Here is a 22,562-nt window from a genome sequence, read left to right on the forward strand (position 1 = left end):
ATGGTAGTCTACTAAAAATCAGTGGAATGTTAAGCTGTACCTCTTATATTCAGCAGCAATAAAGAGGTTAAAAATATTCATCAGATCAGTGAGTTCTTTCAGCGATGCAAATTCATTTTCTTGTGCTATTGCTTTTGTTGCTTTTGTTAATAGAAAATATATTGGGTCATTACATGCATATAGTTTTCAGATGATGACAGCTAGGATTCTGAAAGTATCGGAGCCTCTGGTGAGATGTTTGCACAACCACTGAAAGTACTCGGCCAGATTCTACTCTCACTTGGGTCTTGATATTGTTGCACTGCAGTCACTGGCAGTTTTTCTCTTGACTTCAGTGGGAACAGAACCAGGCTCTTAAGGTGGTGTAGATCCAAAGTAACTCAATTGGCTTCAATTACTCTACCCTAATGAAAGCAGAATTTGGTCCATCCATTAGAAAATATTTGGAAAATGTCATATCCTAAATAAATTTTGTGGGCTTGATGTTATCTGCTGCACTCACTTACATGTACACACTGGAAGTAAGTATAATCAAGAGGATATTCTCTATGGCAGAAATTTAGGGGCCAGCCCAAGACCTATGTACCACTTAAATTCCATTTAAGTCCTATTTTGAGCCCTGCTTAAGTCTTATACTCGTCCTTTGCATGGGATAATTTCAGTTTGGGTTGAATTCCACCTTACGGCTGAGATTCTGTGCTGCATGTCTAAGGATATGTCTATACTTCGAGCTAGAGGTATAATTTCCAGCTGAGGAGACATGTACCGCAGGCTAGCTCTAAGCAAGCTAGCACTCTAAAAAATGGAGTCAGGCCATGGCAGCCTGAACAGGGGGAGAGACTAGCTGCCCTGAGTACAATCCCATTCAAGATGCTAGGTACATATGTGGGCTGGCTAGCTGTGCCTGCTCCTTGCGCTGCTGTGGCTACACCTTATTTTTAGCTCTTCATCACAGCTGGCATGGGATATGTCTCTTCAAGCTGGAAATAATACCTCCAGCTCAAAGTGCAGACATACTATTAGAGGTGCAGCACAGAACTCACAGTCCAGGGGATGGGGGCTAAGGTAGCTTTAAACCACCTTTGTGTTCCCCACCCCTCTCCACTGCCAATCCTGTGCTGCTCCAGGTATAGAGTGGCGATGCCCCTGATGTAATTTAGACAGACTTCTTGGACTGCCCTAAGAGTCGCAGCACTGCCTGGAATATCCCCAGCACTGGAAGATGCAGCCCTGCTCCGCACACTTGTCTCACGCTCAGCCCTGCTCTGCCATGTCCCCCTCCCCCCCATGCCAGGGAGTGTTAAGTTCTTGGGAGGCAGCCTTATAGCTGTCTTCTGCAATGCCTGTGCCAGGAATGCGCCCCTGGGCAGAACCAGGGCATTTAGGTCTGTTTTACACCATTCTGTCTCTTTTCATGGCTTAAAGGAGCTGGAGCATTGGTAGGGATCTTGCCCTAAGTGTTCTAGTAACAAAGGTAAAAGTTTTAAGCAACATTTCTCAGTGACATTTTATTCTCCTATAGAAATAAGAAATGCAGTTTAAAAAAATCCCAAATCACCCATTCTCACCTCAGGCACCATTACAAGGCCAAATGTCAATCCAAAGAGAATCATATTTATTCCATACATCCAGCGCAAGAATATGAAATAAGAAGCTACTGAAGAGCCGAAATGACCTATGAAAACATTTGCAGTGACGAAAAGACAGATCAGTCAATCTTCTTGTCTTCTTACTTTGAGACAAGATTACTTGAGCATTTTCATGAGTGCTTAAGACACAAAAATATCAGATTTTTCTTTATTCTATATTAATACCTATTTTATCATTTCCATAATTTTTCAAGATTGCAGACTAGCAATCACTTCATTGACATGATTTAAAAAACAGAAGCCAAAACACCATTTACCAAAGATTATACATTTATATTGAAGGAATATAAATAACATGACACCAACACAATGGAATAGAACTCCAGGATGATCTCCTAGGGCCAGATTTTCAAAGGTATTTGGTTGCCTAAGGATGCAGATAGGTGCCTAGTGGGATTTTCAAAAGTGCCTAAACAGATGAGGCACCTAACGCCACTAAAAATACCTTTGAAATCCTGGTCTCTAGAGCTTATCAGTGCCTTTCTACATATGCTTTGTTTCTGGCCTACTAGCCAGGGAAAAAATAAAATGTTGCTGGAAAGACAACTTCCTGAATTTAAAAACACACACACACACACTATTCTACAGCAGTGGTCCAAAACACTAGAATTTGCAATGGTGATACTACTGTTCCTGTTATTGTATAGAATACAGTGGTATTTTTATGATTGGTGTCAGTCACAACACCAGATGCAGAATACCTTGAGAACCAGGAGGATACAATTACTCAATACAAAAGATTCTTCACAACAGGCTGATTAGTCTATGCATCACAAATATAAAAGTTTTAGCAATGACAACAAGAGATGGTTTAAGATTCAGGTTTAGGGAAACAAGTATATACTGTGTGAAAGATTATTATTGTAAATAGGAAAGATTTAGGTAGGAAAGAACAGGGGAGGTAGCTTGATCATGGGGTCAGAGTATTTAATTGAGAGCTATGAGCTGTTCAGTTCTGCCACTGACCAGCTGTGTGACTTTGTTCATATATTTTGCCTCTCTTTCCCCTCACACTCTTTGTCTGCCTTGTCCATTTTGATTGTAAGCATTTTGGGACAAGAATTGTCTCTCTCTCTGTTTGCACCACGCCTAGCACAATTGGGCCCTGGTTTCGGTTGAGGCCTCTAGGTACTACTATTATATTAATAATAATAATAATAATAAAATAATAGCAGTTTAGGCCCTGATTCTGCAACACTTATGTGAAGAAACCTTCCACTGAAATCAAGAATCAAACGCTTTATGATTAAACGAAGACTTTTATCCCCACGTGGCTCTGGAGCTGGAGCTGCCGTAACTGAAAACATTGATCACATGATCTTTTTATTTACTGCTAAAGTGGCTCCTGTTGGTTTGGGACATGTGAGCATTTATTGTAATTGATGATTTCACAAGCTGTTTTGTTACTATGTCACCTATTTTCTCTGGTAATGACCCTCTTGGTGCTAAATCAGTTAAGATTAGCATTGTACCCCAGTTAATTCTAACATTTATTGACCTGTAGTTATTCATTAAAACTGTCACTAGACTGGATTGAACTGGGGAGGGGAGAATCATCCCAGGCCCTTGTTGGAGAGGAACTGAAATACCTAGTCCTGTTTATGTTGACTTTGAACTTTTATGTTAATATTTGCAATTGGCACTGCTTGTCCAGCACATTGAACTTTTCAGCTCCTATGAAAGGTAGCCTTTATACGTTCTAATCTTAGTTTCCCATACAGTTCCACTAGTAGCTCCATTTAAGCAGAAAATTGTAACAAGACAAAGGCATAGGTTTTGCCTCTGACCTGTTCTTTACCCTTTGTGCCACAAAACAGCCAGAAATCTACCTGAACTGGTCTCCCTCAATATAGGAGAATCCTCAGCTTGTATGCCATCCTGTCCTATATCCCAGCACACAGGTGCCTAGCTAGGGTGACGAGAGAAAGTGTGAAAACTCAGGATGGGGTGGGGGGTAATAGGCACCTATAAAAGACAAAGCCCCAAATATCGGGACTGTCCCTATAAAATTGGGACATCTGGTCACCCTATGCATAGCTGCAGAAAAGAGAATCAGTGCTAGGAACCACTAGGTGTGGTTGATTCCTGGCCAATATAAAGGACCTTAAGTTGCACATCATCTGATTCCCAGATGTTGTAATGGACCTAAATGCGCATTGGGACTGGACAAGCACCCAGTGGCCCCAGGATGGGTAGACGGGGATAAAGGTGTCTTAAAAATAACTTCATGTCCACCCATCCCCTGAGCTATGCTAGATGGGGGGCAGCAAGTTCTGAAGTTCTAACTCAGGCATTTCATCACTGCATTATATGGTTTGCTTTGCTGATTTTCTAGGTTTAAAATGTAGATGTCTTTGTTTGGTAAGGGTTAGGTAGTCACACATGCTGTCCATGCAAACCTGTACAGTAAAAACACATTAATTTGCAGTAGAGTGACCATTCTAGTTAATGTTGCAAAATAGTTTTCTTTTGGGCTGATACATGTCATGCTTGGTCTCTATCCAAACTTGATTTTTATTTTTATTACTTTTTACAAAGATAAAGTTCACAATCCTATTTATTGAGGGTCATTATAAAGGTAACATTTATACTGTGATATTCTGACTGTCCAGGCATCTTTAAGCTAAGGAAAAGAAAAAGGAGCTTATTTCATTACAGGAGAGAAAAAAACTGAACATCGACACAGTATCAGTTAATTATCCTGGTCTATTTTTACATACTTGTCCTACTAATGTAACTTGAAACAGACGTGGGTTTTAATGGCAAAACAACTCAGTCCAGGCCCATTTATTTACCAAATATAACTGAAGAATCACTCACATTGGTTCTCAGAATGAATTCTATTCTGTTACCAGCCCACCAAAAGAACCACCTGTCTCCTGCTGCTCAATTTGATTTAACTACATTTATTAAACAGCTTCTTCTGCGTGCTAAATTAAACCTCAGTGATTGCATAGCCTGCTTTGTTCTCTACTGATTGTGATGCCATGTGTTTCAAGTTATTATGTGGTGAATTACTCTTTCTTTTTGGCCTAGTGCCGCCTTGTCTAGGATTGCTTTGCAACACAAAATACAAATCAGGAAAACTCACAGTTGATAATTTTCCTGGTCATGGCCACCTTGACACTGTCTATTGCATGCTCCAAAGCTACCTTCAGTAAAGCTATCTTGTGCTATAATTAGGGCTGAACAGTGGCTAGGCTCCCACTCAAGTCCTTGTGATGTTAAGCCAAGTTTGCTTTATAGGCGATGTGTTGGTAACTTAGCTCATTACTGGAAGGCCTTTCTCCCTGTGAAATACAAAGCTTACTTTATGATAAGACCATTCTCAAATTTTGCCACAACTCTCATCACAAGTATTTTGCACTTTTATATATGCACAGTGATATTCATGATCATATTCTCTTTTTCATCTTTATTTTACATGTTGTGATTTGAGAACACTTAAATAGCATATTATAGGCAAACAACAGAGCTAGCCTATAATTTGTATCCCAAGAGCACTTTTCCCAAGTTAATTTCAATACTGGGTAATGAAAAAGGTTTAAACTTATCCGTGGCATCTATACTGGGCATTATCATCTGTACGATAACTAAGACTTTAAAGGATATTTCAGATGAATAGCTATTAATGCCTTATCAAGCTAAATACATTTTCACAAAAGAAGACTGTATACAATGTAGACATTTTACAATGATTTTTTAAAGTATTTTTAGATATACCTGTCTGTGTTTCAGAATCTCGGTTTAGTGAATGGGGCTTGTGACCCAGCACATGGTTCCCAGAAGAATCCCATGCCCGGAATAGGTCACAATGAATAAAAATGCAACTCCCATTTGAAAGTAATGGACATTTCACAGTTGATGTAAAATTAAAGTACAAATAAAACTGTAACATAATTTTAGTATTATCTTTGAAAAGTCATGGAAGATGGGTGAGATTCCAGAGGACTGGAAAAGGGCAAATACAGTGCCAATCAATAAAAAGGGGAATAAGGACAACCTGGAGAATTACAGACCAGTCATCTTAACTTCGGTACCGGGAAAGATAATGGAGCAAATAATCAAGCAATCAATTGGCAAACACGTAGGAGATAATAAGGTGATAAGTAACAGTCAGCATGGATTTGTCAAGAACAAATCATGTCAAACCAACCTAATAGCTTTCTTTGACAGGGTAAACAAGCCTTGTGGGTAGGGGGAGAAGGTATATCTTGACTTTAGTAAAGCTTTTGATACTGTCTCACCTGACCTTCTCATAAGCAAAGTAGGGAAATACAACCTAGATGAAAATTATATCAGGTGGGTGTATAACTGGTTGGAAAACCATTCCAGAGAGTAGTTATCAGTGGTTCACAGTCAAGCTTATCAAGTGGGGTCCCACAGGGATCAGTTCTGGGTCCAATTCTGTTCAATAATTTCATCAATGATTTAGAGAATGGCATAGAGAGAACATTTATAAAGTTTGAGGATGATACCAAGCTGGGAGGGGTTTCAAGTGCTTTGCAGGAGAGGATTAAAATTCAAAATGATCTGGACAAACTGGAGAAATGGTCTGAAGTAAACAGGATGAAATTCAATAAGGACAAATGCAAAGCACTCCACTTAGGAAGGAACAATCTGTTGCACACATACAAAATGGGAAATGACTGCCTAGGAAGGAGTACTACAGAAAAGGATTTGGGGATCACAAGCTAAATATGAGTCAAAAGTGTAACACTTTTACCAAAAAAGGGCAAACATCATTCTGGGATGTATTAGCAGGAGTGGTTTAAGCAAGACACCAGAAGTAATTCTTCTACTCTACTCCGTGCTGATTGGGCCTCAACTGGAGTATTGTGTCCAGTTCTGGGTGCCACATTTCAGGAAAGATTTGGAGAAAGTCCAGAGAAGAGCAACAAAAATGATTAAAGGTCTAGAAAACATTACCAGTTGGGATTACCAGTTTAGGCTGGAGAAGAGAAGACTGAGAGGGGACATAACAGTTTTCAAGTACATAAAAGGTTGTCACAAGGATGATGGAGAAAAATTGTTCTTGGTAACCTCTGAGGATAGGACAAAAAGCAATGGACTTAAATTGCAGCAAGGACGGTTTAGGTTGGACATCAGGAAAAACTTCCTAACTGTCAGGTTGGTTACGCACTGGAATAAATTGCCTAGGGATGTTGCGGAGTTTCCATTGTGGGAGATTGTTAACAGCAGGTTAGACTAACACCTGTCAGGGATGGTCTAAATAATACTTTAGTCCTGCCTTGATTGTGGTGTGACCAGGTGTCTGGTTTTTGACCAGAACACCCAGTAGAAAAGGGATCCTGGCGGCTCCAGTCAGCACTGCTGACTGGGTTGTTGACCGTCTGGTTGCCAGCACTGTGCAGTGGGGCTGGCAGGTTCCCTGCTAGCCTCTGTGCTACGTGGCTCACAGGAGGCAGCCGGCATGTCCTCCCTCCAGCTCCTATGTCTATGGGCAGGCAGGAGGCTCCGCACACTGCCCCCACCCCAAGTGCCGCCCCCGCAGCTCCCATTGGCCAGGAACCATGGCCAATGGGAGCTGCGGAGGCAGCACCTGCAGATGGGGCAGTGCGCAGAGCAGCTGGCTGTGTCTCAGTGAAGGAGCCGGATGGGGGACATGCTGCTGCTTCCAGGAGCTGCTTAACGTAAGTGCCACCCGGAACCTGCACCCCTGACCCCCTCCTGAGCCACAACCCCCGTACCAGCCCCAGCCCTGATCCCCCTCCCACCCTCCAAACCCCTCAGTCCAAGCCTGGAGCATCCTCCTACACCCCAACCCTCTTATCCCCAGCCCCACCCCAGAGTCTGCACCCTCAGCCAAAGGACTCACACCACCCTGCACCCCAACCTTCTGCCCCAGCCCAGAGCCCCCTCCTGCACCCTGAACCCCTCATTTCTCGCCCCAGCCCAGAACCTGCACCCCAGCCCAGAGCCCATACCTCCTCTCATATCCCAACCCCTGCCTCAGCTCAGAGCCCCCTCCCATACTCTGAACCCCTCGGCTCCACCCCCCAGCCTGGAGCCCCCTCCTGTACTCCAGACCCCTCATCCCTGGCCCAACCCCAGAGCCCGCACCTTCAGCTGGAGCCCTCACCTCCTTTCGCATCCCAGCCCACTGCCTCAGCCTGGAGCCCCCTCCTGCACACTGAACTTCTCATTTCTAGCCCCACCCCAGAGCCCGCACCCCCCCAGCCGGTGTCCTCACCCCCTCCTGTACCCCAGCCCCCTGAGCCAGTCCAGTGAAAATAAGCGAGTGAATGAGGGTGAGGCAAGCGAGTGACAGACAGAGGAGGGGATGGAGTGAGCAGGGGCGGGTCTTCGGAGAAGGGGCAGGGGGCAGGGCAAAGGTGTTCAGTTTTGTGCGAGTAGAAAGTCGTCAACCCTACTTGAGTGCAGGGGACTAGACTAGAAGATCTCTTAAGATCCCTTCCAGGCCTATAATTCTGTTAGTTAGATAAGCAGCTCTTTCTCTTACCATATCGAAAGAACTTCTTAACAAATTTGAAACCTTCTCTTTTCCAGTTCTTTCAAGTGGGATTTGAATTCTCTATCTGATTCTGCACTACCAAATCATCAACATGACAATTTTATATATGATCTCTGCAACTAGATGTAGTGGTGACAATACTGTTTATGGTACATTGGAGTTGTCCTTGAAAATAAGAGAAGGGCTATGCAGTCAAAATGACGGAAGTGATAGTCTGGGTATCGGCAACCTGAAAAATAACCTGTTTCCACAAACACCAGCACAGCAGTTTAGATCAGCTGATGTTCTTGAGGGAACAAGTTATGTGAATGTAGTGGTACTAAAAAGTGCCAGATGGAGAGCCATGAACACAGAATTCTGTTTGTTTTTTACCCAGACAACAGATGGGACAAACATACCAAAGGGCCTTACCCCTGGCTGCATAGACCCTTTTTTAAGGATCAGAGGAGTGTTTAGTCTTCAGGTCCAATCAGTACATTGTCTTTTGGCTTGCTCGGTGTGCTTCTTTGTCCCATTTCAAAGAGGACTAGATCAAAGCATGTTAACAAACTGTTAATACACATCAGCAGGGTTCATGTGGATTGTGCCCACAAGGGCCGGGAGGGGGAGAGATACCAGCAGAAGGAGGACACTCAGGCCTAAGAACAGTAAACTATGCTTTATTGAAGGAAGGAAGGAAAAACTTACGCTCCAATCTGCGAGAGGAGCCCCTAGGACGCTTTGGATGTTAGTCTGGGGCAGGCTAGTGTGAGACAGATTCACGCTCCAGCTTGCTGCAAGCTACATGTTTGTGTAGACAAGCTTTGACTATGAAGATTGTTTCATGAAGCATAATCTCTTGTTCAGACTGTGGCTGTGCCCTCTGCCATTACAGCTAGGAGTGGTGTCAGTGCTCTAGAATAATGATGAAGAGGCCATTTTGGGTTCACTGGAAATTAAGAAGGCGGGTCCATCTTCTCTTCTGAGGAATAAAACATCTGGAAAGCTATTTTTAAAAGCAGTGAGAATGTTCTTGGAATCAGGGGAGCCTCTGGGAGTACACCTGCTGCTAAATGCTAATTTTATTGTTTCTCCATAATACTTACTTTCAATTTCTTTGATTTTCATTTCCCATGGTATGCAGGCTGTTTTAAAATTCTCAAAATCTCGTTGAAATTTCATCCATTTCTGTAAAGGTTCACAAAGAAAAAGAGGCCACATTCTCAGTGTTCTCATATACATTCTCAGTCATTCCTTGGAGATCCAGCATCGAACTGAGTGAATCATTTGGTATCAAAGACTTAATTTGCTGTATTTTGCCTTTTTTTTTTCTTCCTGTTTGTGGAATGTCTGAACAGATTGTGATTTTTCTTGACTATTATTTGACTTGAGAACTGTTTCTGATCATTTAATGTATTTTATTCCAAATCTGAAATTCAAACTGTATTGCTTAGTTGTGGTTAGTCTAAATGGTGGTGGTATCTCTGTCCCTCAATTGGATAAGAGCAACTATGCTAATCCGGCTTTCCAGGCATATTTCAGAATATGAAAGTTGAAAATTTGTGGGGTATTTTTGCGAACATTAATGCTAGTAAAATGTGGTTCCACAAATGTCTATAGAAAATGAAGCCAAATTAGTACTGAACATGGTTGAAGCAAAACTTGTTTAAAAATTTGAATGAATATTTGCAGAGATTTTTTGCAGTATTCTCTCAGCTCTGAGGCAAAGGGACAATCTATCCAAGCACTGTATAAGGGAAAAAGGAACTGCAATCTAATATGTAAAGTGCAGGTTTGCCGTATGCCAGTTTTTCTGCTACAATGTGGAGAGTGGAACATTTGAATCTTCTCAAGGAGTATGATTGTCATTGGCTTTCTTTATACTGGGCCTAACCCAAAACCAAATTTTAATCTCCAGAGGATGGAACTCTTGGTGGAACAAATTAGAAGGCTCTTGAAGATAGACCCCAATCAGCAGGTATGGGTTTGGTTAATGACCTCTGCTTTGGGATCATTTGGGGCAAAAGTGGTTAAAAATGCAAGTGAAGAATGGGATGGTATTTATGAGGATGTGGTGAATGATAGTCTACAACAGTCTATTGTTTTGCATTGTATGAAATTGATGAAATAAAATCCTTACCTTTGTCATCATCACTTTGTATGCATAAAACTTTTTCCCTTTTCCTTTTCCAAGTGCACCTTCAAATTTTTCCACAAAAAGCTGGGCTTCCCTGAGAAATAAGAACAAAGAGACATGCATGTGATGATATGGTAACACAGGAATTCCTGCCACTTCAGGCTGGAAAAACATGTCCTATTACTCCACGTTGGATGTTCATATATCCCTGTTCTCTTATTGATGCTCTTATCGTTTGTATTTCCCAGTAATTTTATCATCGTTAGTGCAACCAGAAGAAAACAACTTGAGTCATCTAGTCTGAGCCATCTGCATTTTCCAGAAGTGATGTCTACTTAATTCCTGCTAATGTTATCTAGCCTGTTCTTGAATACCTGAAGTCATGGTGTCTTGTTTTGTAATCTAGCCTATTCCCCAGTAGTACTTCCTCTTAAGAATTATTTCCTTTTGTTCAAGCCATTGGTCGTAATCCATTCATCCACTGGAACTAAATGAATTATTCTTCTCCTTCATTTTAACTGTTACCTGGAAGATATTTATAGACTGTAATCATGGTTCCCTTGTGTCTGCTCTCTTCTGGGCTATATATATTTCACTCCCCTCAGTGCCTCCACATAGGTCTTGTCCATTGAACAGTCTGTGAATCATTTTCTCATAATTGTGCCTTCAATTGGCTCCAGAAGATTAGAGTTTTGATTGACAAAATTATTAAAGTATTCCCTTGAGACAGATAGGACATAAGAGTGAAAGGAAAAAAAGAGTGAGAGTTCCTTTAAAATGTTTTTAAGATTTTGTGTAACATCAGCCCTTTTAAATGATGATCAGATGAGACCAGTCATTTACTAGAGTCCTCTTCACCCCCATTGTATTCTCCTTTGTGAGCACAAATTTTAAGACACCAGTGTATGTACTTTTTTTGAGGAGAGGTGGCTGCTTTTGCTGCTGAATGACCATATCTAAAGTACTGTATCAAAGAAACAAGACGTCTTGAAATCCAATGTTTCCACAGTGATATCAAAACCATGTTGGTTGTCACCAGATGGCACTAATACAGAGCGCCTTACACATTTTGATTAATTGCTTGTTTAGGCATTTGGAGACTCTTGGGCAGTTGGGGAATTGCTAACTAGTAGTTGTGGTGCAGTTCTTTTCTGGAAGCTGTGCAAATAGATTAATTGTCTGAGTCCGTCTGACTGGAGTTATTTCTTATGCATAGATCTGCTGCCCACAGCTTATAGCCACACAAGCAAACAAAAATATTACAATGTGTCAAAACATTTTTAAAAACTTCAGGTGATGCTTATGTAAGAAGAATACTATTAACCAGCTCAGAATTGCCACATGAACCAAAGCTAATCTCTCTTATTCTTATGAAAAATATTGTGGGACTTTAATGACTGCAAGCATTCAGAAGTAGCCCTGATCCTTCTAACACCATTTGTTCAATTCAGAAGGAAGACTGTCACCTAGTGAATCACCATCAACACCACTTACTGTGGCACTAGTTGATTTATGGAGACTTTACATCCAAACACAGGGCCTAGATTGTGAAAGGGCTGAAGAAATCACAATATGCAGTGGCATGGCTAAAATCTATTCTTTCAGCCATTCATCCGCTTTATTTTACTGTTCCAGTCTTCAAAATTAAAAAATACACTTCTCAAAGTGAAACAAAGAGTTTAGAAAGTCAGCAGGATAATATTCAAACAAAACCCTGACACAATGTCACTAATGTGAAAACATTTCCTCCTTATTATACACATCATACATCCATAGCTGGGCACAGATATTCTCCAGAAACTTCTCTTTTCTGTTATAAAATTATCATGAGTTTGGCTAAGCCAAAACAAAAATTATTTTCCACAGGCAGAGTTTATAAAAACATGTCTTTTAGATCATGAATTCAATCCCTCAATTGAATCCAAGGATTTAAACTGGGCATGCTTGTTTGCAATGCAATGAATGTCACATCAAATGCCTTTTATGTGTTTTCCTCTGCATTAGAATATAGTTTTTTTATTCCTCTCTGGGTCCTGGATTCTCTGGCAAGGATGGGTTTTCTGTTTCTATCTGCAAGCTGGTTGCAGATTTCTAGCGCAAACTGAATTCTTGCCCTTCGGATGTACTGATCTAGGTTTCCTGGACTACTGCTGGTATGTTCCCATGACTTCCCCCAGTGAAGTTCCCCTTCCCCTCACTCTTTCATTTGGTCCCCTCCCCCCATTCCTATTGACTGTTCGGCTTTTCTTCCTCTCCAGATCTTTTCAGGTTTCTGACTAGGTCCCTGGTGGTTCCCCGTGTATGTTACAAAAAATCCCTTATCTGCATGACAGTATTTAGTCTGTCTATATTTGTTAAGGGCTTTAACTTTCACATTGGGCCAAATTAATCATCTAGTCTAGTTACTATCCACGTATGCAGATGTTCTGTTTTAAATAGAAGGGGACCCTTCACTTTAACAGGGCTCAACTGTATATTTTAATACTGAACTATCTGCTGTAGCTCACGAAAACTTATGCTCAAATAAATTGGTTAGTCTCTAAGGTGCCACTAGTACTCCTTTTCTATCTGCCTGTCATAATCTAAGTACCTTTGCAAAGTATGAGGCACTTGAATACAGTACTGATAGCACTCACCATTCCTGTTAAAGAACCACTCAGAAGCCTCTCACACATTCCACAGCAAATGAAAGGAAATACATACCACATGGTATTATTGGGTAGATAGAAGAAGCTTGCCACTATTCAGCATCTTGTGTCAGAATGAAAGCACTTTATGTGTCAAAATTACACTTGATGTTCTACATAGGTACCTTCTCCTTGAGTAGGCAGTGCAGGTTTGGTTATAGCTGACTTTTAAAGAGTATTTTTGTACACTCGTTATAGACACAGTGAATAACATCCTCGTGGGGGGGGGGGCTTTAAGAAGACACAGTGAATAACATCCTCATGGGGGGACCCTGCCACATGAAAACCTGTAGAGAAGCCATTCTGTGCTCTGCAGCAGCCCAGCTACAGTCCAGGAATAGGAATACTTGCATGACTAATTTCAAGTCCCTATTTAATTGGTAGTTGAGTGCAAGCCTCAATAACAATTTAATTCCATGAAAAATTCCCACCGCAGTATTTAACAAAAGATATGACAAGCACATCTAGTGGTGGAACAGAGCGTAAAAGAGGGCCTGTGGGTGATGAGGCAGAGAATATGTGTTGCGTTCAAGGAAACTAATAAGGAAACCATAAGCCCCATGTGATGCTGCAGCTATCCAACAGTTACTGCAAAGTACTCTTTTCCTTGCTCCTGCTCTATCCCTCCTCCACCAGAGACTCTCAATGGCTCTTTACTGGGATACACCATTGAATTAAAATTAGTTACTTCTGATTTTCTTGCTGTGAGATCAAAGTCAAGCCCTCAATGATTTGTAGGTCAGGGGAAACTAAGGAAATTTCCCCCACTCCCTCCTAAACTTCCGATGTCCTGGCTGGCTCTAACTGTAGAATCATAGGACTGGAAGGGACTTTGAGAGGTCATCTAGTCCAGTACCCTGTTCTCAAGGCAGGACTAAGTATTATCTACACCATCCCTGAAAGGTGTTTGTCTAACCAGCAGGAGAGTGAGTTAGTGGGGGGGGGGTGAGAAAACCTGGATTTGTGCTGGAAATGGCCCACCTTGATTGTAGGGAGAGTGGTCACTTTGGATGAGCTATTACCAGCAGGAGAGTGAGTTTGTGTGTGTATGGGGGTGGGGGGGTGAGAAAACCTGGATTTGTACTGGAAATGGCCCACCTTGATTATCATGCACATTGTAAAGAGAGTGGTCACTTTGGATGGGCTATTACCAGCAGGAGAGTGAGTTTGTGGGGGGGGGGGGGCGCGGAGGGTGAGAAAACCTGGATTTGTGCTGGAAATGGCCCAACTTGATTATCATACACATTGTAAGGAGAGTGATCACTTTAGATAAGCTATTACCAGCAGGAGAGTGGGGTGGGAGGAGGTATTGTTTCATGGTCTCTGTGTATATAATGTCTTCTGCAGTTTCCACAGTATGCATCCGATGAAGTGAGCTGTAGCTCACGAAAGCTTATGCTCAAATAAATTGGTTAGTCTCTAAGGTGCCACAAGTACTCCTTTTCTTTTTGCGAATACAGACTAACACGGCTGTTACTCTGAAACATGCTCTTAAAAGTCTCCAATGATGGAAACCTCCCTAGGCAATTTATTCCAGTGCTTAAGCACCCTGACAGTTAGGAAGTTTTTCCTGATGTCCAGCCTAAACCTCCTTTGCTGCAATTTAAGCCCATTGCTTCTTGTCCTATCCTCAGAGGTTACGAAGAACAATTCTTCTCCCTCCTCCTTGTGACAACCTTTTATGTACTTGACAATGGTTATCATCTCTCCTCTCAGTCTTCTCTTTTCCAGACTAAACAAACCCAATTTTTTCAATCTTCCCTCCTAGGTCATGTTGTCTAGACCTTTAATCATTTTTGTTGCTCTTCTCTGGACTTTCGCCAATTTGTCCACATCTTTCCTGAAATGTGGCACCCAGAACTGGACACAATACTCCAGTTGAGGCCTAATCAGCACAGAGTAGAGTGGAAGAATTACTTCTTGTGTCTTGCTTACAATACTCCTGTTATTCATCCCAGAATGATGTTTCCTTTTTTTTTCTTTTTTTAAGAGTTACACTGTTGACTTGTTTTTAGCTTCTGATCCACTATGACCCCCAGATCCCTTTCTGCAGTACTCCTTCCTAGGCAGTCATTTCCCATTTTATATGTGTGCAACTGAGTGTTCCTTCGTAAATGGAGTACTTTTCATTTGTCCTTTATTGAATTTCATCCTATTTACTTCAGACCATTTCTCCAGTTTGTCCAGATCATTTTGAATTTTAATCCTCTCCTGCAAAGCACTTGCAACCTCTCCCAGCTTGGTATGGTCTGCAAACTTTGTAAGTGTACTCTCTATGCCATTATCTAAATCAACATGCAACTATCAGGGAATACACAGATAATAAATGTATTTCCCTGTCCTCTACATGTTTGTATGTTATGCACATTATCATTTCCTAAGCATATTTTGAAATGCTCTTTACCTCAGTTCTCAGCTTTGAGAATAAGAACTTTATTTGCACATCCCTGGAGAATCATAACACGCCTCTGCACTTTGTGCTAAGAAAAGTGAGAAGCAGAGGAAGAGCAGTCCTATTATTACAACAGTTTATTAAATCCCATCTGCACATTTTTGAGAGCATCTTTAAAAATATCACACACTACATGCAAAGTTTCAGAGTAACAGCCATGTTAGTCTGTATTCGCAAAAAGAAAAGGAGTACTTGTGGCACCTTAGAGACTAACCAATTTATTTGAGCATAAGCTGTGACAGAACCTCACAAATATGAGAAAGTATCAAAAACAAAAGTGAAAGACAAAAGTGAGCTTTGTAATCACTGGTATCATGTTATAGGTAAATTATCTATAGCACAAGATAGGCCAAAGTGTACCCCTTTAGCTAACTGTGAGAGCTTTTTTGGTTGAGAAAAAACATCTTAATCTAATTACCAACATAAGGAGCTACTAAATATTTCATGGAGTCAGGTAGCATTGCCCTTAAGTAGCCCAGGTTAATTATTAATCCTAGATATGAGGTTGCAGCTTCCAAAGTGCTAGGTAAATTGCATGTAGGGCAGTTCAGCATGTACAAAGTAGAGGATGCATTACAGCACTTAGAGGTTGCTGCTGGTGAACAGGATTCAAGTGGATAGCTCACGTTTTTTCAGCAACAGTTCAGGAAGGTTTCAGTCACCAACATGTAAAAAAGTCATTAAAAAGAAATGTCCTATTAATATTGATCACTTTGGACGTCTCCAAGTAAGTCTTAAAAAGACCGGCTAAAAGTTGACAGCAACACAACTGTTGCCAGGTGGCAGCTAGCTTGGAAAGTAGCTCAACAGTAATAATGGACAAACTATAGTGGTGTTTAATTTGGTTGTGGTGGCTGCCAATAAGTTCATAACGAGATCTGTGGGGGTATGAAGATAACAGTGGAAGAAGAAAATCTTTTTCTTCCTCTCACAGAGTAGCGTGTGATTGTTTTTTGTCGTGCTGCATTTATAGAATACTGTCTTCTGTTACAGTAAATCTATTTTTATGGCTCCTCTGGACTGGAAAGTAAAACTAGAGAAAAAAGACAAAGCCTAAACACCCCCCTCCCACCCACCTTCCCACATTCTTTAGAAATAATCCACTGAAAAAAATGTTCCCAGGTTGGTACTGCACTGCTGCCGCTGGGGTCGGTGAGAGTGTTGCCATTGATTTCAATGGAACCAAGCTCAGTGCCGGTAGCACAGCAGCTGGGCTCTATTTCCCCCATTGCAGGATGCTGGTAACAGCCTGGGCTGGCTTTCCAATTAGGCTCAGTTGGCACATGCCTAGGGGCACCTGACCTCTCTAAAACTGTGTGCAACACATAGGTCAGCTATAGGCAGGAGGGGCGCTGACGATGCTGTGCTGAGGGGTGCATAAGGTGTAAATCCAGCCCTGGTAACAGACTGAAGATTCTGTCCCTCCTCCTTTTAATTTTATATGAGCCAGTTATGTTTTAGGGGCCCTCCCAAATATCCTTTGTTCACTGTCACTGTTCCTACAGTGACTCCCAAGTTGTCTTATGATTCTCTTTGCATTCCATATTTATTTGAAGCTACTTTGTGAATGATACAAGCTTGATCTATGTCTGCCATCTCCTTCATATTTTGTTGTCATTCATTTAATTGTAGTTCATACATTGGTATTAACTTTATTGGGTAGCTTTTACATTTAGTAAAAACTTTAATCAAGGGAGAATTATAGTTGCATGGCATGCTATTGTATAATTGCAGGATTATGTGGTAATTAAATAAGAGCATGCTAGTAGATCTGACTATATATAGAAGTTAATTGTCTCTGTAGATTATACAATGCATACTTTGTGTGTGTGTGTGTGTGTGTGTGTAAAATATAACTGACCCATGTCAACAGTGAGAATTAGAACTGTGCTCCAGAACCAAATACAGAATCCCACTTTTCAAATGTGGTCCTATCACTCCAGAACCAAGAACCATTAACTTGGAAAACAAGGTAGCTGGCTAGATATGGATACACCTGTATGTCTCAGATCCTCAGGTGGTGTAAATCTGTGTAAATTTCAATGGAGTTACACCAACTTGCACCATCTGAAGATCTGGCCCATAATATTTTATCTCTATCTCTATAAGCATCAATTGTAGGTCCAACTTTCTCCAAATCCAGTTCAGTAGATAGGAACTGAAGGTCATTACCATTGGAGTTGCCTTTGTGAAACATGTTGGTGTCTCAGACCAGTTCCCAGAGGATAAGTGTCTATATCACAGAAAATACCACCCCCAAAAAAGAGGAGAGGACAGGAGACAGCCTGCCCTACCTTCTAATCCTCAGCTGCTCTCCCTCCAGTTCAGAACTAATGCACACTGGCTTGGTAACATGGAGAAGTTTATACAGACACTGCCCATGCTACAACTTTCCTAGAATAAACAAAGCGCTTTATTCTCCAGAGTGTCCCATCTGACCTCGTTCATAGGCATTACACTCAGCAAAAGGAATAGTGCACATCCTGGAATAATGGTTTGTCCCACTCCAGCTGAAACCAGAAAAAGCCCATGTAGTTAAACGAGAAGAGGAAGGAAGGAAATGCAAAATGTCTAACCTCAGTAAAGCCAGGAAATTCAGAGAAAGGCTGAATCACCATCCTTCCCTACTTCAGTTATGCGGAGGTAGTACAGAGAATATGGCCTTCTTCCAGGTAACTGAGAACTGTGCTCTTACATACCATATAGGTCAGATTCCTCCCCGCCCCCCCGCCCACCCCCGCAAGAAGAAAAACTTGTGGAAGTGGGGATTAATAGAGGAGGGGTGGCAAGGGACAGATCATTCCATCAAAGGGCAAGTTTTCCCCTCAAATAGATTAAGCAGAAGCTTCAGTCACCCACTATGGATCCCTTGAGACTCCCAAGATGCAAAGCCTTTACATGGGCTCTTATTGAACCTTACCCACATCCCAGCATGAATATTCCTTATGAGGCTGTTTGAAGGACGATGCATCTAGTTAATCTGTTTCTCAATATCTCTCTCTGACACACACTCTCTCTCCCCATCCATTCCCATCCTTGGCCTGCCCCCTCCTGCTTTGCAAATCATCAAACCTATGAAAAGTTGTCTGTGAGATCTGAAAATTGGGTAGCAGTGCTACAGAAATTTATAACCCCAAATTCATCATAAGCCAGGATAGCTCTGCCTGCTGGTCCCCTCCACACGTGGATCTTGAGAGAAAAATCAGGGCCACGTGAGGTGCATAATACTAGGCACAAGGGTGTAAGGCAGGAATGGCAGTTCAGCCTATGATACATCTCCCTTGTGTTAACGTAAGTGTAAGTGTCTTTGTATGTGAATTCAGCACCTGTACATTAAAAATGTATAGTTCATGTATTTTCAGAACAAAACTAAAAAGCAAAAAATAAAACAATACACTTCCTTCTAAAACAGAATGAAATTCTTTACAATGTGATCACTTTTTCTGGTCAGTGTGATGCTCACTTATTACTCTAACTTTGTCATGATAGTTTAACTAAAGCTTCTTCATTAATGATTTTTCCCCTAGGAAAAATGGAAGCAAAGAAAAATGATAGAATGATGAGACAACTGCCAATGAAATCTCACTTTATAGAGATGGGAGAAAGCAGAACGGAAGGCTTACCTCCCTCTAGCTATAGAGCATTGGCGTACACAGTTGTAACAATTATTTGATATGAATTGCACCTATCCGCTCCCAGCTCAGGTAGTCAGACGGTACAGGTGCTCAGAAAAGAGCCAGGGGAAGGATGGAGCAAATATTTTAATAAAAATTAAAATCTAAAACCTCATTCTCAAACTTGGGTTATTAAAATTAGGTGCCTAGGGATAACATTTTCAAAAGCACCTAAGTTACTAAATAGGCTAAGACCCATTTTCAAAAATGATGTTGGCCAGTCTACATAATGTTTCTTTCCCCTTCCCTCCCTTCCCCCCCTCCTCCCCCCCATAGTAAGCTCTGGTGATATAAGCATCTTCACATCAATATAAATGTATCCAAACATATTTTGATTTCTAAAATGACATAGTTAAAGCAGTACAAAAACTGTGAGTAAACAAGGTCTAAGGCTTGTATTAAAAGTTAATAGGACTTGGACTCCAAAGTGCCTAAATCACTTTTGAAAATGGGATTTAGACACTTTGGAAAATTTTACAGTAGATCCATATTTTGATACCTAAATAACTGGCTTCATTTTCAGAGGTGCTGTGCACTATTACTCCATTGGTTTCAGTGAAATCAAGACACATGTACGGGGCCAAATATAGATTTAGATGTCTAACTTTAGGCACCTTTGTTTGAAAATGTGGCCTGGTTATTAGCTTTTAGGTTCTAATTTTTGTTTGTTTCTTCTCTGCTGAGCTGAGATATGACTCTCCATACATAATAGTGACAATCTAAAGTAGGATTGCCTCGTATAAATTGTAACTATTTTTGGAATGTATTTGATGTAGCTAGATGGTAAAAAATGTGATTCACTGGTTTACAAAAATAGATTTCAGTATAAAGAACTGATCTAAAGAACTGTCATTTCCACTTGGTACTCTGATATTTTCTGGGGTCAGCTATTAAAATGCTCCTAAGCCTACTTCAAAGAGAGCTGTGCGCTTAGCACAGCACAAAAGAAACCATTGTTTTGGAAAGACACCAGAAAACACATTGGTACATATATGTGTATTCACATAAACCTTTCGATATGAGAAAATAAAATTTAATAAACTTGTAGTCTTCTAGTCTGGATAGCAAAAATATAATAATTTAGCTAATCTAATTTTAAAATTGAGTAACTAAACTAATTTATATATAATTAAAATTGTTAAATGAACAAGAATATCTTGGTCAAAAAATTGACATTATAACATCAAAACACATCAGAAGACTATCCAGGTTGGGATTTTAAAAGAGCTCAGTGTTCGTCTAACTGAAAATCCCACAGCCAGAGTACCAAAAAAAGGAGTATAAGCCACAGAGAAACAATGAGAAAACTTTAACAGATAATGGAGAGCATATTCACCTATCCTACAATAGCAGTAGAGTTAGGGGACCTGGTTACAACACAGTTCATAGATCCATAGGTCTTAAGGCCAGAAGAAACCATTATGATCATCTAGTCTGACCTTTTGCATAATACAGGCCATAGAAATTCACCTGCGTCAATCCCTTAACTACTGATTGAGCTACGGCGTATATTTTAGAAAGATCCAGCCTTAATTTAAAGACTTCAGATGATGTGATCCACCCTGTCCCTAGGTATATTATTACAATGGTTAATACCCTCATTGTAAAAAATTTGCACTAGTTGTTCCCAGACAGTTATATTTTATAGGGTCATGAAAATAAAATGAGAGAGCGTGTCAGTGTTAATGCTGGAAGAGAAAACTGAACTTTAAGGTGAAAATTTTGTTCCTGCTTAACACATTGTAACTATAAGGTTTATCCTATCTATGTGAGGGTTCTATAGTTCTAGACTAGATAAAGAGTATTCTGTATAATTTTGATTTTTCTGAAATTTATGTCCATTTTCCAAATTCACAAATTCATATATTATAAGGCCAGAAGGGACTATTGTGATCATTCTAGGCTGACCTCCTGTATATCACAGGACATAGAACTTCCCTGAACTAATTTCTGTTTGAACTAGAGCAAATTGTTTAGAAAAACATCACAATTTGATTTTAAAATTTCCAGTGATGGAGAATCCACCACAACCCTTGTTAAGTAGCTCCAATGGTTAATTACCATCACTGGTAGAATGTGTGCCTGATTTCTAGTCTGAATTTGTCTAGTTTCAACTTTCAACCATTGGATCTTGTTATATCTTTGTCTGCTAGATTGAAAATTCCTCTGTTATCAAATTTCTGTTCCCCATGTAGTAGGTACTTATAGACCAAAATATTTTTTAGTTAAGATAATTTGGAAGTACTAGATACTTGGGGGTAACTTTGCTGGTAGTTCCCAAAAGAAGAAAAATGTATTGCAAGATTCAGAGGAACCTATAAGGGTACAGAAGTACCTGCCTGGAGCCCTTAGTCAAAAACATGGAACCAAAAGCCCTTTTCTGGAAGATACTGGCAGAATGCTACCAGCAGTCAGTGAGGGCACAGGGAGAGGGAAGGCTGGCAGGCACAGAGGAAACCAGGTTACAAAAGCACACTGCAGGGCTGCACAGTTTCCTGGGGAAGCAGATTGTTCATTTCATTTCATTCATAATTGCATTGACTTCTGGATTGCAAAGTGTCACTTAACTCAACCGGGCCAAGTTGCTTCCGACAGAAAGATTAGTATTTCATGTGTTTTGCCAGTTTAGCCAAGACCTAAACATTCTAGCTTTTTCAGATGAATTTTTCAGATTGTTTCAAGAGAAAATACCTGAGACCCAGGCCCATCTCAATTAAACAGACTCAAGTAGGCATGGAAACAAAACTATAAGCCCTGAGGGCTCCGCGTGGAACTATATAAATTTCTGCTAAGCAAACTAAGCAGCCAAAGCAGGGGCTGCTGCACTGATGGGAGAAGAGAAAATGGGGCCCAGCTGGGGCCACCTCAGCCTCCCCTGAACTTTTAGAACTATCCAGGACAGGCCCCCACTACTCTGAGGGCACTAGAACTCAGGTGGTCCCACCTGTCTCTTCCCCTCACCATGTGGCCTTGGAGAAAAACTGCAGAGAGGAACAACCAGCCGGAGACTCTAGAAGCAGCCAAAGCAGGGATGTCTGGACATTCTGAGAACTTTGTATAGTTTGGACTGGACTTTCTCTGGCCTGCACCAATTGGCTGTTTGCTCCAATCCTGCCCCTCCCTCACAGTCTCTTCACCTGCCCCCTTCCCACCTTCTTCTCTATCCTGTCTACTCTCACCCCTTCCCTTCAATTCCCCTCTCCACTTTTCTTTCCATTTAGCTGATCCCTTCCTAACTAACTGTTCTCCCCACCCCCCGCAAAAGTAAATAAATAGTGGAACTAACATGACATTTGCTGGCATCACATTGTTCACTCTGCTTGTGTGTTACACCCCTTCCCACACTCTGTTTCTGTTTCGTCTATTTCGATTATAAGCATCTGTTTCCACTGGAGACTTATTTGCTAGTGAAAACAACCTTTTTGCTTTGGTGAAAATGGAAGTGTGGCATTCACTAAGGCCAAAGGCAGTCTGTGCCTACAACGTAC

General features: G+C 41.1%; 1 protein-coding gene across 1 annotated transcript in view; it reads right to left on the reverse strand.

Moving 5' to 3' along the window:
- TMC1 (transmembrane channel like 1) overlaps nt 1–22,562 on the reverse strand; it is a 77,994-nt gene that overhangs the window by 32,412 nt on the left and 23,020 nt on the right. The window contains exons 5-7 of the mRNA XM_043546244.1: nt 10,265–10,355; nt 9,231–9,312; nt 1,569–1,675 (exon numbers count right to left, since the gene is read on the reverse strand). Of these exons, the coding sequence (XP_043402179.1) occupies nt 1,569–1,675; nt 9,231–9,312; nt 10,265–10,355 (280 nt within the window). The remainder of the gene's footprint in view (nt 1–1,568; nt 1,676–9,230; nt 9,313–10,264; nt 10,356–22,562) is intronic.

The sequence above is a fragment of the Chelonia mydas genome, chromosome 5 (assembly GCF_015237465.2).
Source record: "Chelonia mydas isolate rCheMyd1 chromosome 5, rCheMyd1.pri.v2, whole genome shotgun sequence".
NCBI classification, from domain to species: Eukaryota; Metazoa; Chordata; order Testudines; family Cheloniidae; genus Chelonia; species Chelonia mydas.